The sequence below is a fragment of the Cucurbita pepo genome, chromosome 7 (genome assembly GCF_057944985.1).
Source record: "Cucurbita pepo subsp. pepo isolate OVF chromosome 7, ASM5794498v1, whole genome shotgun sequence".
Taxonomy (NCBI): Eukaryota; Viridiplantae; Streptophyta; class Magnoliopsida; order Cucurbitales; family Cucurbitaceae; genus Cucurbita; species Cucurbita pepo.
In genome coordinates, this window is record NC_141804.1 from 4,454,159 (window position 1) to 4,469,589 (window position 15,431).

The 15,431-nt window shown below is 38.8% G+C and overlaps 1 protein-coding gene across 2 annotated transcripts; it reads left to right on the forward strand.

The window, feature by feature from the left end:
• Positions 1–4,125: 4,125 nt before the first annotated feature.
• On the forward strand, positions 4,126–11,062 carry LOC111798496 (uncharacterized). 2 transcript variants are annotated; one of them, XM_023681685.2, is made up of 8 exons: positions 4,126–4,334; positions 4,669–4,723; positions 5,047–5,189; positions 5,562–5,608; positions 5,695–6,242; positions 7,392–7,472; positions 7,897–7,959; positions 10,465–11,062. In XM_023681685.2, the coding sequence occupies exons 1-8, from the start codon at positions 4,327–4,329 to the stop codon at positions 10,519–10,521; spliced, it is 1,002 nt and encodes a 333-aa protein (XP_023537453.2). In that variant the 5' UTR covers positions 4,126–4,326; the 3' UTR covers positions 10,522–11,062. The 2 variants fall into 2 exon arrangements, with proteins under 2 accessions (XP_023537453.2, XP_023537454.2); XM_023681686.2 differs by having other exon boundaries at positions 4,128–4,334; positions 4,573–4,723.
• Positions 11,063–15,431: the final 4,369 nt, after the last annotated feature.

The following is a 15,431-nucleotide window of genomic DNA, read 5'->3' on the forward strand; positions in this document are numbered from 1 at the left end:
ACTATTGAGAGAGTTAGGGAATGCAAACACATCAACATGAATGAGATCTATCATTTAAAACTGTATTCTTTTAAGTGGCCTTCGTTCGAGCAAGTTAGATGTGTAGTACTTCTCTACACACAATCCACACGTGGGAGCATAAACCCACCAGGCGGACTCGCACACCCCTTAGGCCTACTAGTCAGGCTAGCTCTTCTGGCTTGTAGTCGAACGCCCGAAGGTACATCGACCGTCGTGCACCATGCCAAGTGTCACTGTTATGCTTGTCCAAAGTGTGTTGCCTGTGGCTGCATGGCAGATATCCCGATCTTGCTTGTCCAGGACGTGTTGTCCATGATAGCATGCCCGTTCCAAACCCCTTTTACATGCTTTCATCTTAGTAGGCCTTACCATTTCATGTTGGGTCAATACGAGATGTATGACCGTTCACCAAAACCATGTCTATGTGCCGGGGCTAAAATGCCCCAAAATGTATTATAGGGGATATGACTATTTGTCCTCTCTTCTTACCCTGAGTTATATACTATTTAGGCTGTGATATTTCTTAATTTGCTTATAGTCATATAACATTGCTTTCTTCAATTCTTAAAATCGTTTTCAAATGTATTTCCTCACTCACATTTTCTAAACTTTTTCTCGCAACGTGACTCGAAGCCTGAACATACACCGACGTTGTTTGTGACGTCCGAATTTCTCACGGCTGACTTGTTCGCTTGGTTAGAACAAGTACTGCATAATCGTTGTACCGCTATCACAAGAGTATGATTGTGACAAGTGGTATTAGAGCCAAGTAGGTTCTTTGGAAAGTTTTACACAAACATGTCCGCTGCAAAACAACTGACAAGTTTTAGGCTGACTGATTAGCTAAAATCGAAGAATAGTTACTCTGCATGAGTGAAGTTCCTGATGGAATGATGCTTTTGTTATCTCACATGAATGAGATTGCCGCTAAAGCCGACAGATTCAATGAGATGGTGGGCCGCCTTGAAGCAATGTCTGTCCGCAAATTAATGACTAGGGTCGAGGCCCTAGAAGACAAGGCCACAAGAGCTGGTGGCTTCAAGCGTGGGGATTGCCCGAACAGAGGAGCGCATTGAGGTCTTAGACAATGCCCAACTGGCGATCGTCCAGATGGTCTCATATTTTTTTGATTGCTTTAGAGAAGCGTTTGGAGTAGTCAAGGCTAAAGTGGCGGATCTAAGAGCCAGATTAAACCTCACTATGAGAGCGGTGGGGGACAAATCCCAACTAGGGGCGTAGCACAGTTTAACAAGATAAAGGTCCCAGAGCCCAAACCCTTTTGTGGGGTTCGAGATGCCAAGGCTCAAAAGAACTTTATATTTGACCACAAATAATACTTTCGAGTCACTAGTACTGTGGCAGAGGAAGCGAAGGTCACATTGGCAACAATGCATCTAGCCGACGATGCAAAGTTATGGTGGAGGTCCAAGTACATGGACATTCAAGATGGTTGATGTACCGTGGACACTTGAGATAGCTTGAAACAAGAACTCCACTCTCAATTCTTCGTAGGGAATGTCGAGATAATCGCCAGAAGGAAATTAAGAGAACTGAGTCATATGGGCAGTACTCAAGATTACATTAAGCAGTTTTTTGGACTTATGTTAAATATTCGTGATATGTCCGAGACAGACAAGATCTTCAATTTCATCGAGGGGCTGAAGTCGTGGGTGAAAAACAAGCTCTATAAATAAAGAATCCAAACCCTTTCCACAACCTATGCTATTGTCAAACGATTGTTTGATCTTGATAGCGAAGAGCCTCAAGAGATGGGGCGGAATAGAGCATTCGCAAATGGAGAAAATAAGAACTATTGACCAAACTCCCCCCGAGGGGGAGGAAGTGATAGATCCAGGAGGGATACAAGTCCTCCAAATAAAGAGGTAGGACTCCATGGCGGAGACCTCACAGCCCGACTAGCCAAAGTCAAAGCCATGACCCCCTTTCTTGCTTCATATGTAAGAGGGCTCATCAAGTATCTAAGTGCGCACAGAAGACAACACTATGCGTCTTACAAGCAAAACTCGAAATTAATTCAGAAGCTGAGTATGAGATGGTAGAAAAAGAAATACCATTAGCTAGGACTGGTGGACACCCTCGCGTGGGAGCGCTAAAGTACTTGTCTGCTCTTCAGAAGAGAGTGGAAGAGATAGAAGAGCAAGTGAAATGCGGTCTTATATAGGTTGAGTTTTGGGTAAATCATAGAGCAGCTAGAAACACTATCGTCGACACTTGAGCCACCCACAACTTCATGACGGAGATCGAAGCAAAACGCTTGAATATCCTTTGGCTTTGAGACGCAGGGAAGATGAAGGCCGTCAATTCGACAGCCTTACTTGTCTTAGGAGTTGCAAAGAGAACTCCCATCAAGCTGGGAACTTGAATTGGACGAACCGACTTTATGATAATCAAGATGGACCACTTCGACATCGTGTTAGGGATAGACTTCCTACTAAAACACAAAGTCATTCCCATGTCCCTAACAAAAAGTTTAGTAATAACAGGGTCAAACCCGACGATTATCCAGATAAAAACTCGCTAGCCAAGAGGGGTGAAAATGATGTTAGTAGTACAGTTGAGACAGGATCTAAGCCATGATGAACCTATGCTCGTTGCCATTACCGGATTGGAAGAGGGAAGCTTGAATGAGCCAACCCCAACAAAGAACTCATGGTCAATTCAGAAACACGAGGACACAAGACAAGAAAGTCATACAAAGTATTTATCTCTACCTAAGGGGGGCAAAATCGAGGTTTATGTCATATCGGGGGCAAAATTGAGGTTTATGTCATATCGGGGGCAAAATTGCATGCCACGAATGATCGCCATATAGCTCAACCCAAGTTAGCTGAATTCTACAAGCAACTAAATGACTTGCTAACAGTTGGGTTCATTAAATCCACTAATACCACTGTTAGTGATCACCGAAGGGCTGGGGAGAGACACCAAGCCAACACCTCCACCGAAGGGGAGAGACAGATAAACCTTTGAAACAACACATGGTCACATAGAAGTACCATCTAGACAGAGGAAGAGAAGAGTCGGTCGGAAGCGTTGACCATGATAGTTTCAAGGAGGAGAGAGATTTCTAATCAAGTTAAGGTCAGATCAACTCCGATATCAAAGCAACAAGAGTCCAAGACTAATTGTAACATATTGTTAGAATTTTTTTTTGCGAAATGACGTCACCGGAGCTCGAGAATTCCTGCGAGGTGCTAGAGTTCTGAGGCAACACTTAGAGAACCGCGCCCACGTCCCACAACACGCCAAAATTTCCCCACGACGCCTACGCATCCTCAGAGCCACATGCAAGGAAGAAAACATAAGGAAGAAAACGAGAGTGAGAGAAAAACAGAAGAGAGAAAGAGAAATGGAGAAGTTTTTTGGCGAGCTTGAAACATGCATCACGACGCTTGAAACGACCAACTCACCCACGAAAGAGATCCCCGACGAGTCTACAACCACCTAAGGTATGTTTCCACGCCTCTCCAACATCCATTGTGGTCGGTAACAAGAGAGATTCAATTTTTAGAAATCTTGTGGATTTATCAATGTAGGTGATTACGAACCACGAAACTTCATGGAAAAGAAGAGGAGAGGTCAACATAGAGATAGAGGAAGAAAAAAAAAAGAGAAAAGACGTCGGAAATGACTGCGGGAAGGAGAGAGAAAGAAATCAAAAAATCGCGCTGAGTCGGCTGAAGAAGACGAATCCAACGAACGGTGTTTTCAATGTTGAAGCATGTTTTCTTTTGAAATTTATTACTTAAATGATGATGTTTTTTTTTTAGAGTATATTCTGCATATGAGCTTAGACTAAAATGATAGTAGCGACTTTAGGTAACTGAAATCTAGGGTCGTTACGGTTCGTATCAAATCTCTAGGTTATAGATCTTGTAGACTAATATTGTTCTTCCTTACTATTTTGTTCAACTCGTTTACATATCTTCTCTTATCGTGTTTAGCTAATGCACCGTCTCTCTTAGTCATGTCAAGACACCGATCTCTCTATGACTCAAGGTAGAATATTAGATATAGACGCTATCCATTTTTCTTTGACTAGAGTTGGGATCATTGATCTCCTCCACTTAAACATAGCCCTAAACACCTATGGGATCAATGAGCATGACTTCACGAGTGTATATACATTGTTGACATCAGTAGCCGATGCATACATAGTTTAGCTCTTTGCTTGCATAGATTTGTCATTTTAGCTAACAATTCACAGATTACGCCCCGATTAACTTCGAATCAAGAGCAGCTCATTCTAGAGAAAGTGCTACAAATTTTCAATTTCCATTGCAAATGAGGAGGTAAACGCCGGCGCTCATATTCAAGCACATTGCATTCCATCCAAATCCCACTCTCTCTCGTGTTCGTATTTTTCATCCCCATCCGAAGCAATCGCTCTGTGTTCATTTCTCTCTCTTTACCCATTCTTCGTGAGCGAACTTATACGCTGTTAGGGTCCTTGGGGGTTTTAGATTTTCTCTGCTTTCAAAAGCGTTTAATCTATCTGCTATTATTCTGCCATTCTCGCTTTCATTTTAGGGATTCTGTACTTGCTCGTTGCCATTCGCTTCATCGAATTAATGTGTAATTGAAAGCATACGCCCGCATTTTTCGCCTGGGGTTTTTTGATTTCAGCATGTCAGCTGCTTCGAGGGGTAGAGTTACCATTACTCTCGGCCGTAGCGGACAGGTTGGTTGTCAGTTGTCACTTTGTTTGACTGTTCTTCTTCTTCGGTTAACTTGTAGTTAGTCATGTTTCAGATTCTGCTGGGAATGGTTTCTCTTAATGCTTAATGAACTTGATTCTTGTTTCTTGCTTGAAAAGATTGATCTGTATAAGTGTCGTTGCATAATGTTGTTACCTAGAAGATGGCAAAATGGAAAGAAAATTTGCTTTTCTTTTTGTTTGTTCATGTTCTTATTGATTGAATTCTGAAACGTTGTTGATAGTTGTTTGTCTGGCCGTCTTGCTTTTCGTTGTCTCTATTTATACATTTATCAATCACTTTGTAGGTAGTAAAAAAGGCTGGACCAGGAACTGATGTTTCTGTTTCTGATTCTTTGCTCCTTTCTGGAACTAAGAGATCTGTGAGAGATAGATTGGGAAATAGCCCTGATAGTGATCTGTTTTATGGAAGCCAACTTAATAACAAACGGTATGTCGCTCGTTCCTTTTACGTTTTATCTGCTTCCGTTTGTTACAACTTAGAATTGTCTTGTTTGCTCAACTTTCGGTACTTCAATCACTCGGTGACCTTGATTAATGATTGCGTCTTAAAATCTATTTGCAGTTATCGGTGTATTTTTTATTGAATGCATGAAAAAGGGACGTTATTCACGTTTGGAAAATGAATTGTTATTTGCAAAATACTTCGGATTGTTAGTGATTACCAGAAATGTTGAGTTATTGATATGCATCCTCATTTTTGGAGTGTTGACAGTAGATTAGTTCTTTTGGTTCTTTTTTTCTGTTTCTTAAATTATTTTGCTTCCTTTCTGAATGTACGTGCCTTATTTATCTTTGGCAGATCACGAGGGGATGGTATGTCAAATTGGAGTTCTAATGGGTTGGGCGGTAATAAGCTTAATCGATCTAATTTTATTGTCCTTCATGCTATCGAAATTCTGACACCCTTTAATTTCTGTTATCTTTAAAATCAGTATCACACATTGGTAAAGATGACCTTCGGTATAAACTCTTGCAAAAAGATGCATCTAGACGTGCTCAAAGTGACAATAAGAGGTGTGTAGACCTTCGGGAGAAGCTACCTAAGGCAGATCAAACTCCTATTCGACATCTTGATTCACGGCGTCGAGATCCACCATTGCATAATACTAATATCGTACGCCGAACCCTTTCAACAAGAACAGTAGATGATTTACCTCAGGACTCGTTAGGAAGTTCTTATTCCACGTGGACCATGGAAAATTTGAGACAACGATCACCTGCTAGAATTGTAGAACCTTCAAGGCGCTACTCTCTACAAAGAGATGATGAGAAACTACAGAGAAGACCAACAAACCTTTCATTTGAGAACCCAAGATCAGTGAGCTCTGTAGCCAAAGATGTTCTCAATGCTTCAGGTTCTGTCAGTACTGCAACTTTTAGGACTAATTCTCCATTGCTTCCTACGTCTGCAAAGCCTGTGGCGCCTATTGTTCCACGACATCTTCCGCCAAGTGGCATTGCGCACAAAACTCTCTATCCAGTATGATCTATTTTTTATTCTCCCTTAAAATCTCTTGGCTTTTGGCTTTTGTCTTTTCTATAACTTGATTTTTCCAATCTGATTTAGATGTAGCTGTTGCCTGTGTTGAATGATTTGGTTTGCTATCGTATTTTCTAATATGTAAATTTTAATTACTGCAATTATTGTATGTCGTTATAGGTTTTTTTTTTTTTTTTTTTTCTTTCTTTTTTTTTGCAAAAAACCAAATTTTCATTGAACAAATGAAAGAATACAAAAGTATACAATCAAGATTGCCCATCTCTATTGCTCACCGCACTAACCCCAAATGAGCTCCTTCATTGATCCCAAATGTCATTATCAAATTGTTACTCCCCAAACATATGAATCAGGTCCTCCTCATGTCTCTTACAAAGGATGCCCCATTGCGGGTACAAAACTAGGAACAAATGTCTTTGATCATGATCCAAAATGTTAACCTTCCCAAGTAAAGCTTGCCACACAAAAAATTTCACCAACCTTACAGAGAGAGATAAAAAGCTTCACCTCACTTTGTGTCAGTGGCATCTGTCCGTCATTGCTCAAGATATTCCACTGCATACAACTTTGTTTTTCAACGCTTGTTGAAAGAGAAGCTTGTGGATTTCCCCTCCTTTGAATGGGTACTCTTGTAGTTCATTTTTCTCTGTTTTGTGTGATAATCCTCCTTTTTGCCCCTATTGCTTTTCCTTGTTGAGGAAGGTTAGAATGTTGAAGGTCAATTTTTTGCTCGAGGCATTCTCCCTTGCTATTTGGCATTGGATGCAAGAGTGCAACTATCCTCTTTGCTATATATATGTAGGTTCTACCGAAAATATGATTTTCATTAATGACTAGGGACATTTAGTTAGCAATTATAATGAGTGACCTTTCAACGTCAAAAGATACTACCCATGATTAGGTTTCTCAATCTCAATTTTGATGAATTATAGGTAATAAAGTGCCGCATATCATTAATTTACCTTTTCATTTCTTGGCGTTTTTCTGTATTGGATCTTGTAAATCTTTCTGGAGGATAACAATGTTTTATTGAACGAAGATATCTTTTTAACTTTGTCGGACTGATTACTATTTTATTGACAAATGTTTAACTTTAAGCTTTGTTGTTTTCTGTTGGCTTGTTATTTACAGGGTGACGAACTTCAAAGCATAGATGGGTTCTTGCAGTCTCTAGGATTGGGAAAATTTTCCCTTCTTTTTAAGGCCGAGGAAGTATGTTAAAATTTCCCTTTTCACTTAACCTTTTCTTGAGTGACACAGGGCATTGGTTTTACTCCTTTCTAATTCACTGTTAAACAAATTGATTTAATTAAATTTATCATAGCCCGTTACTTATCCGCATAAGCTTTTGGATTGATGAGTGATTTAACATGGTATCACTGCAAGACCATAGGTCTTGTGTTCAAACTCGTGTAATATTATTTCCTCCCCTATTAATATTGATTTCTACTTGTTGGGTCTTCTACAAATTTTCAAGCGCACAAATAAGGAGTGTTACAAGAATTGGTATAATTAAATTTTACCATAACCCCATAACCCATCCATTTAAGCTTTTAAATTGATTGGTGGTTTAACACTCCTACCAACTTTTTCCTAATCATGTATAAGTTAGTGGTTTATTGGATTTATGATGCAGGTTGATATGACTGCCTTGAAGCAAATGGGGGAGAATGACCTCAAAGAGCTTGGAATACCTATGGTATGGCAGTTGTTTGTGTCCTTTGTCTTATGTCTATGGTCTATATGCTTTCTAATTACTATTGAGGTTTTAGGTTTTTGATTAATCGTTTCCTTTTCTTTCTTGATGAGAGACGAGCACTTTCGTTAAACTGAGTGAGATTTAAGAACAATAAAGGATTACTGTAGTGGATGCTGTGAGGCAAGTTACAACTTAAAAGAGTAATGTTTATCTTTCAACTGGGTTTCAGTAAGCTTGGCCCATTATTGGGTTTACAAAAAAGATAAACACGACGAGATAAACTTTACTAAAAAGTTGAAAAAGGAGGAAATTCATGCTTTAAGATGTAAAAATTACTAAAAGGAAAACCAAAAGAAGAGCAGCAATAGTAGAGCATGCCAACTTCCCCCACTGTGAGAATATCCTCTTGTTGATAGGTCTAGCGTCTGTATGGGAACTTCCCCCACTCACAATACCACCCTTTGTTGTTCAAGTGAAGTACATCAAGAATGTAACACATGCACACACATGAAGCGTCCACATTCAAACGAAGCTAACCATATGGGAACTCTCTCTCCCAACCTTTACATGCTCTCAAGTATAGAGAAAGGATTTTCATATAAGTGGCATTCGTTCATTGACCTGCCCTAAAACACCCATTACAAGACTTGTCACGACCACTCTCTATGCTTGACTAAGTATATCTATGGTTCCACCCTAACATCCACATTAAAGTCTTCTATCAAGACAATTCAATTTGAGAGTTCTTTAAAGCCCGTCCAAGAGAAAAGGAATTGATGTGTAATGCTACAACATTTTTGTTGTAGTATCTCTGACAGTAGATGATAGAAAGCACAACGCCTAGGTGCTTCCTAGAGCAGTATGGCATTTACATGAGGCAAAGTTTCGAGTTCGGAATGCAGCAATGCTCATTTCTAGAGCCATGGCGTTAACCCAATTTTTCCTTGTAAAACCCTTGTTGCTAGATGACCTTTTTGTGGCTCCCTATAGATATGGCCTTATTTGTTAGGTTATTCGTGAGGATAATACAGAGAAAAATAGGCTGCCACTACGAGAATCCTCTAGAGGGGGTTGGTTTTAGAGATAAGGTAAAGCCTGTATGAGCATAGGTGAGTGTGTTTCTCTATTGATCCCATTGTAAACTTGGTCACTATAGAATACTAGGCGTAGTCTGAGTTAGAAGTGAATCAATATAGATTTTGTGTCAAGTGATTTTCTCTCTTTTATTATGTTTTGTCAATTTATTGCTTATATTTTATTGTTATTGTACCATTATGTCTGTGGTAAGGGGGATATAAGTTCCCATTACGGATGCCAAAAATTCCAAATTAATTGTAGCCTAAGCTCTATTTGTAAATGTCTAACAAGATAGCTATATAAACTGAGGTACCTTAGTCAAAGCCACAGGGACTTCAACGAAGATACCGATATTGACAAAAGACAAGTCAATCTTCGTCAAATCAAGCTACTTATGGTTACAAAGCCTAATTGAAGATTTTAAATCTTGGATTTATGGGAGTTTTTATGTAATTTTCCGTTTTGAAGTTTGTTTTTATTAATTTCAAGTTTCTTTTTAGCAAGAGAACTTATTCCTTCTTTGAGATCTTAATCACTCTACAAGTAGAATCAATCATATCTCACTTGAACTTATCCTAAACTTGCAAACTATCACAAGATTGCAAAGTTTGATTTATCTCTTGGCTAAAAGAAAAGCTCTAGGCTCATTTTAAATCTTTGAAATCCGAATGTAAGAAACGTCATGGATGGTTATAAACTTATATATAGCTTTCAAAAGAAACCTTAAAGTGACCTTTGGTCAATTAAAAGGTTGGGTAACTTTAAATGGAACAACATTTTGCAGAGTCAAGGAGGCATAGGGTTGGGTAACTATCCCGATCATGATTTTCCTACTCCCAGATGGAAAAGTCCTTCCCTTTTTGTCCGATTGTGGGCGAGGAGGGATGCAAACCCCCGACACCATGGTTCGTAGCCACGTGCTCTAATCCTCTGAGCTACAGGCTCCACCCATCTCCACTGGATCTATTCTCGGGGGTACCCTAAAAAAGGAACCTTTCCTCCTTAGCCATTTGCCATTTCGGGTTAAGAAGATGTAAAAGTGCCTCTCTCTCGACGCATTTCGAAGAGAATCAGCTAGCTCTAGGTTCGAGTGGCATTTCACCCCTAACCACAACTCATCCGCTGATTCTTCAACATCAGTCAATTCAGACCTCCACTTAGTAAGGAGTTCCCCTGGTATTATTAGTAAGTGGCAAGCTGGTATTGGGGTCAATGAAACCTGGCGATTTACTTGAAAAAAATGAATGCTTTGAGTGATAGAAGTCTTTGAGAGTTCACAGCTGTTTTTAAACATTTACCAGAGATCAAGTTAGGCTGTTTTTTTCCTTTTGCAATCAACTCATCACCGAGGAATGAACTTTCGCTAGCAGTTCATGTTCTTCAGAATTATTTATTGAACTGTCACCCTGAAGCTTATTTGCATTTCAGGGACCTAGAAAGAAAATTCTTCTTGCTATTGCTCCACATTCCAAGCGACAACCTTGACGACGATAGAGCACCTCTTGCATCCGCTGGTTTAGTTCCGCCCCTTATATCTCAAAGACCCGAGACTCGATACTGTATGTTCTTTAGATGTTTAGTGCTAAGTGAGTGGTTTTTGGATCTGTCCTATCTTTGTTCTAATATTGTTGGGGAGTATAACTTTTGTTTTTCACTCCCCATCATAAACATTGTTGCGAAGTCAAAACTCACTAAACATGTTTGTTTACTACAATCGATAGTCTCTGTTCGCATTCGTATATGATAAAGCCTGGCTTAGCGACGTTCAAGAGAGATTTGTATATTTCCAAATGCTTAATTTCCTCAGTCTCTTCAATTTTAGCAAGGATTCAGGTAGCCTGATGGGAGCAAAGACTTGGGATCATTGGGTCTTTGCAGAAGAAGATTGTGGCCTGGGTTTGGATCATCGCCAATATCTCATGCACAGGATTTGTTGTTTTAATCTCTCTTTTGCCTAATAGGTTATGTGATTTCATGTGCTTTATCAACTGTTTTGGGCTTATACAAAGCACTCTACCCTTCCCTATTTGATAATCTCTTCTTTCTCTCAGTTTTCTCAGGCAGATTCACCAAAAGCATCAAAAAGAAAAGAACGGATATAAAAGGCTCTCTACTGCCCCCTCTCACACTAACACTGTTTATTTGGTCTATATTACCGTTGATTTATTTAAATTTGCCCAAATATTTATTAATTTTAGGGCAAAAATCAAATTATTGTGCCATTTTTAATCGTTTTTGTCAATTAATGGTTTGTGTTGAGTTAATAGAGTTAGAGATTTTGGCTATTGTAGGGGAAGAATGACCATGCGAGGAAGAGGGGAAAGTCAGTAATCAAAAGGGAGGGGAATGGCAATCGAATAGATGGATGTTTATTTGATTGGACACTTGAGTCTTTTCGGTTTGTAATATGATTCTAAATTGTGAGCAACGAGTGTTCTTTTTAGGGAGTTTCCAAAATTTTGACAATCATGTTAGTAATCACTCGAAATTTAAACAAGTATAAATACACCTAAGGATCATTTAGATATAGTAAGTAGGTGGTTTGATTTGGTTTGCCTTGAGCTAAACATTAGATTAGTCTCATTGGAATAAGTGAATTGACTATTTTTCTAATGCTTATACATAATTGTACCTAAAGGTGGATGAAAAATATGTGTACTTATACTAGGTGTTTGATGACTTTTAGGTGTGTATTGGTATTAGAAACGTCAGGTTTAGGTCCTTGTAGACATTTAGGATAGAGAATTGTATATCTATATGGCTCAACTCGCCGACACACCTCACTCGGTAAGGTAAGTTAGGTAAGTTATTTAAACATGAATGGTAAAGGATTAATATATATATATATATATATTTGAGAGGATTCTGGTGATGAATTGCCGAACTGAAGATTCATCATACCCACCATATGTTTGAGTGAATTCAAGCTTGGACTGGAAAGATTTCAAATGTGGACTTCATTTCTTTAAGAGAATTTTTTTTTTTTTTTTTCTTTCGTTCTTTCTTTCTTTCTTTGCAAATATGATATAGCTCTTTGAACCTGATTTGAAAGTGGGTTACCCAACGATATGCTCCACTCCACTGCAAGGTCATTAAATGTTTGGGGGACACTACAAGGTCATTAAATCTTTGGGGGACAAGTCAAGCTAATCTCAAAAATAGGATAGAACGTCAGTTAAGGCCAATCAAGTGGTCGTACCATCGATGTATGTTGCATGTTGGCACGTGCTCGTGGTTTTGCACGTGTTATAAATTGTATGTTTAAACCATTATGATTTAATACATAAATGTTATGCAATGTAAAAGTTATGCTGTCTTTGGATGAATTGATATGCGTTATAATGTTGTGTTATGTTATGCTCGGATTGCATTATGTGACTATTATGATTTGCACGTTATGAATTGTTATGTTGGAAGCATGAAAACGTTACATTATGTCTTGTGAATTGCAAGTATAGTATGATATGAATGACATGAAAGATCGTAAACAACATGAAATATAACCCCTATATAAGTGTGAATGATATGATAACTGATATGAGAAATGATATGATATAAATAAAATGATATGATATGAATAAAATGATAGCGAGGTTATATTTAATAATGTTGAAAATGGAAAAATATGTGCTCATGCATTGGGAGATATCCCTATTCCTTCACAATGGTACAGACACGTACACTACTAGGCACGAGAACGACCATTCTGTTTTACATAATGCTGCCGTGACGAGTACTATTTCTAATGGGTGTTCGGCATAGAGAGCTACCATAGTATGCTCGCCCGACAAGGAAAGGGGCCTAGCGGTGTGCGAACCAACTGGTGGGTCCATACTCGCACGTGTAGGCCGTGTGTAGGATAAAAATTACACATCCAAGCTGCCCGTTAGGATAGTACCGTAGGAAAATAGACCATTATGATAGGTCTCGTCATTGTATTCACATGTTATTGCATCATAACCCCAATAGGGGGTCGCTTACTAAGTATTCTTAAATGTTCAAATCTCGTGCTACTTCTATTTCAGGTTAAAGTAAGACTTTCCTGTACAACTAACGAAGACATTGCAACTCGAGCTCATGCTCCATGCATAAGGTAGTCATGCTCATGCTCATGCTCCATGCATAAATATATAACTGATAAGATAAATGAATGTCCCTCCTCGTTTTTTTTTTTTTTTTTTTAAGGTAAAGACAAGAAAAAAATTCTATTTTCTCTCTTATTTACGGCAATGAAGAATAAAATTATCACTGTATCTTATTCCCTTTTCTACTTCTTATTCCAAGTGCAAGATAACCCCAAGGGGTTGTGGGTTTTTTTCTACCAATGGGGGCCCTCCATTCACCACCCCATGCGGATGGTCTATATTTTAAGATGAAAGTTATGTTTCATGAAAAGTTTAAATGAAGTATTTTCGTATTCAATGTTCATGATATGTATATAGTAGCGACATTAGATTAAGTAGAAATTTCGAGTCGTTCGGTGTATAGGTGGGTATCGTATCGTTTAAAGTCTCATAACCAATTCGCTCCTCTGGCAGTTGGGGAACTGTTGGCTTGTTGGGTGACCATTATGGTGTGCATCATGACCTGAAACGACTCCCACATCAGTCTAGTCGTGGGTCTACTCCAGCTGCTAGTGTCAATGGTGCAACTTCAGGTGGTTGTGCGGCTTGTGGTGGTTGTGCAACTTGTGGTGGCACAACCTACGACAATGCAGTTGCATCCATCCTTGTTACTGATCTTTCTCAAGGTGGGTTCGCTTTAGCCTCACATCTTCCCCTTCCTCTAACAAGGGTCGCCCCTTTTCTCGTCTTCCTCTTCCACGTCCTCTGGGCGACATTGTTCTAGAAACCAAGATACTATTCCTTAAGACCAAGGCTGGCTAATATAAATAACACTATATTGCATAACATAAATTCATACAATAATGCAAACATATCACAATGAGCATGCTACAATCAACAACATATTCTTAATTTAAAATATACAATATCACACATCATATTCAATAATATCACATAAAAATAAAAAACTGTATGCGATTAAAGTGCGTTTCTTTTTTTTTTTATCTTACACAAGGCATATCTGACGGTGACGGAGCATCGACAGTGGGACCATAGAATGTGTCAAGCCTACCTCGTACGCTAGTCTACATAATCTATAATCTAGAGCTTTGATACCAACTATAACCCTAGATTTCAGCTTCCTAAAGTCACTACTGTCATCTTAGCTTAAGCTCATATGCGGAATATCACTCTTAAAATATCATCTTTAAAATCATAATTTCAACATAAACATAACGTCATAGTTGAAAATACCGCTATGGTCTTACGTGTTTAGAAACATAATTAAAAAAAAAATTAAAATAATAAAAATAAATAATTCAAAACATAAAAGTCTAACCTTAGTTTAGGAAGTTTAAATATGCTTCTAGCCTATGCACGTATCATGATCTCTGATTGCGATGTTGTCGTCAACCATACAAAGGCGCCTTGCCTTTACCGAAAAAATGAGTTTGCACACGGTGTGAGTATTTCGAAGAATACTCAGTAAGTGACCCCACTATAGGGGACGTGGAAATGCAAACACATGCAATGATGCTCTAGGGACCTATCATTAAAACATCCTAGGGGTGGCTTCTAGTCTGAGCTAAATTGAATGTCCAGTACTTCTCTACACACGATTCCACATGTGCGAGCATGAATCCCTAGACGGTTCGCACCCCCTAGACCCATCATAGTTGAGCTAGCTATCCGTAACAATGTTCGAAGGTCAGCAGACCCCTGAATGTCATGCACGACATGATCACTATCATCATCGTAGCGTACGCGTTCGTACCCGTCATTATAAAAGGGGAAGTATCCCGATGCTTATGTACATACAAAAATGCTTGAGGTCCCTATGGTTTCTCGTCTTTAAAACATTTTTATGACACTAACCTAATTCCAACCTTATATTGCTATGAGTAATATATGTGCATTAACTTTTCATCTTATCTCATCATTAACATTATCTAGAATTGCATCCTAGGCAAAATTATCGTCATCATACAATATGGCATCCACAACATGTTTCTCAACTTAATATAGAAAATAACGTCATATTAAGGAAATAACAACATCCTACATCATCATATTAACATGCATCATCATCATCATAAGCATATCATAATCATCGTAAAACATCATAAAACTTCATCATCTAACTCATACATGTCATCATACATCATACGTCATACATCATAATTCATCATCAAGGCATCATAAGCATAAAGCATAAACGACACGTGCTGGTGCTACTAGGCACTTGTTGTCATACATCAAACAATTGTCTAGCCTATCCTATGGTAAGACCACTTACTTGTTTGGCCTTAGCTGGCGTTTCCCTAGTTTCAG

Bases quoted from the DNA above. Each gene is read 5' to 3' on its own strand.
- LOC111798496 (XM_023681685.2), top strand. The intron at 5,609-5,694 runs GTAATAAGCTTA...CTTTAAAATCAG, and splicing joins GAGTTCTAATGGGTTGGGCG to TATCACACATTGGTAAAGAT. The intron at 7,960-10,464 runs GTATGGCAGTTG...TTTGCATTTCAG, and splicing joins AAGAGCTTGGAATACCTATG to GGACCTAGAAAGAAAATTCT.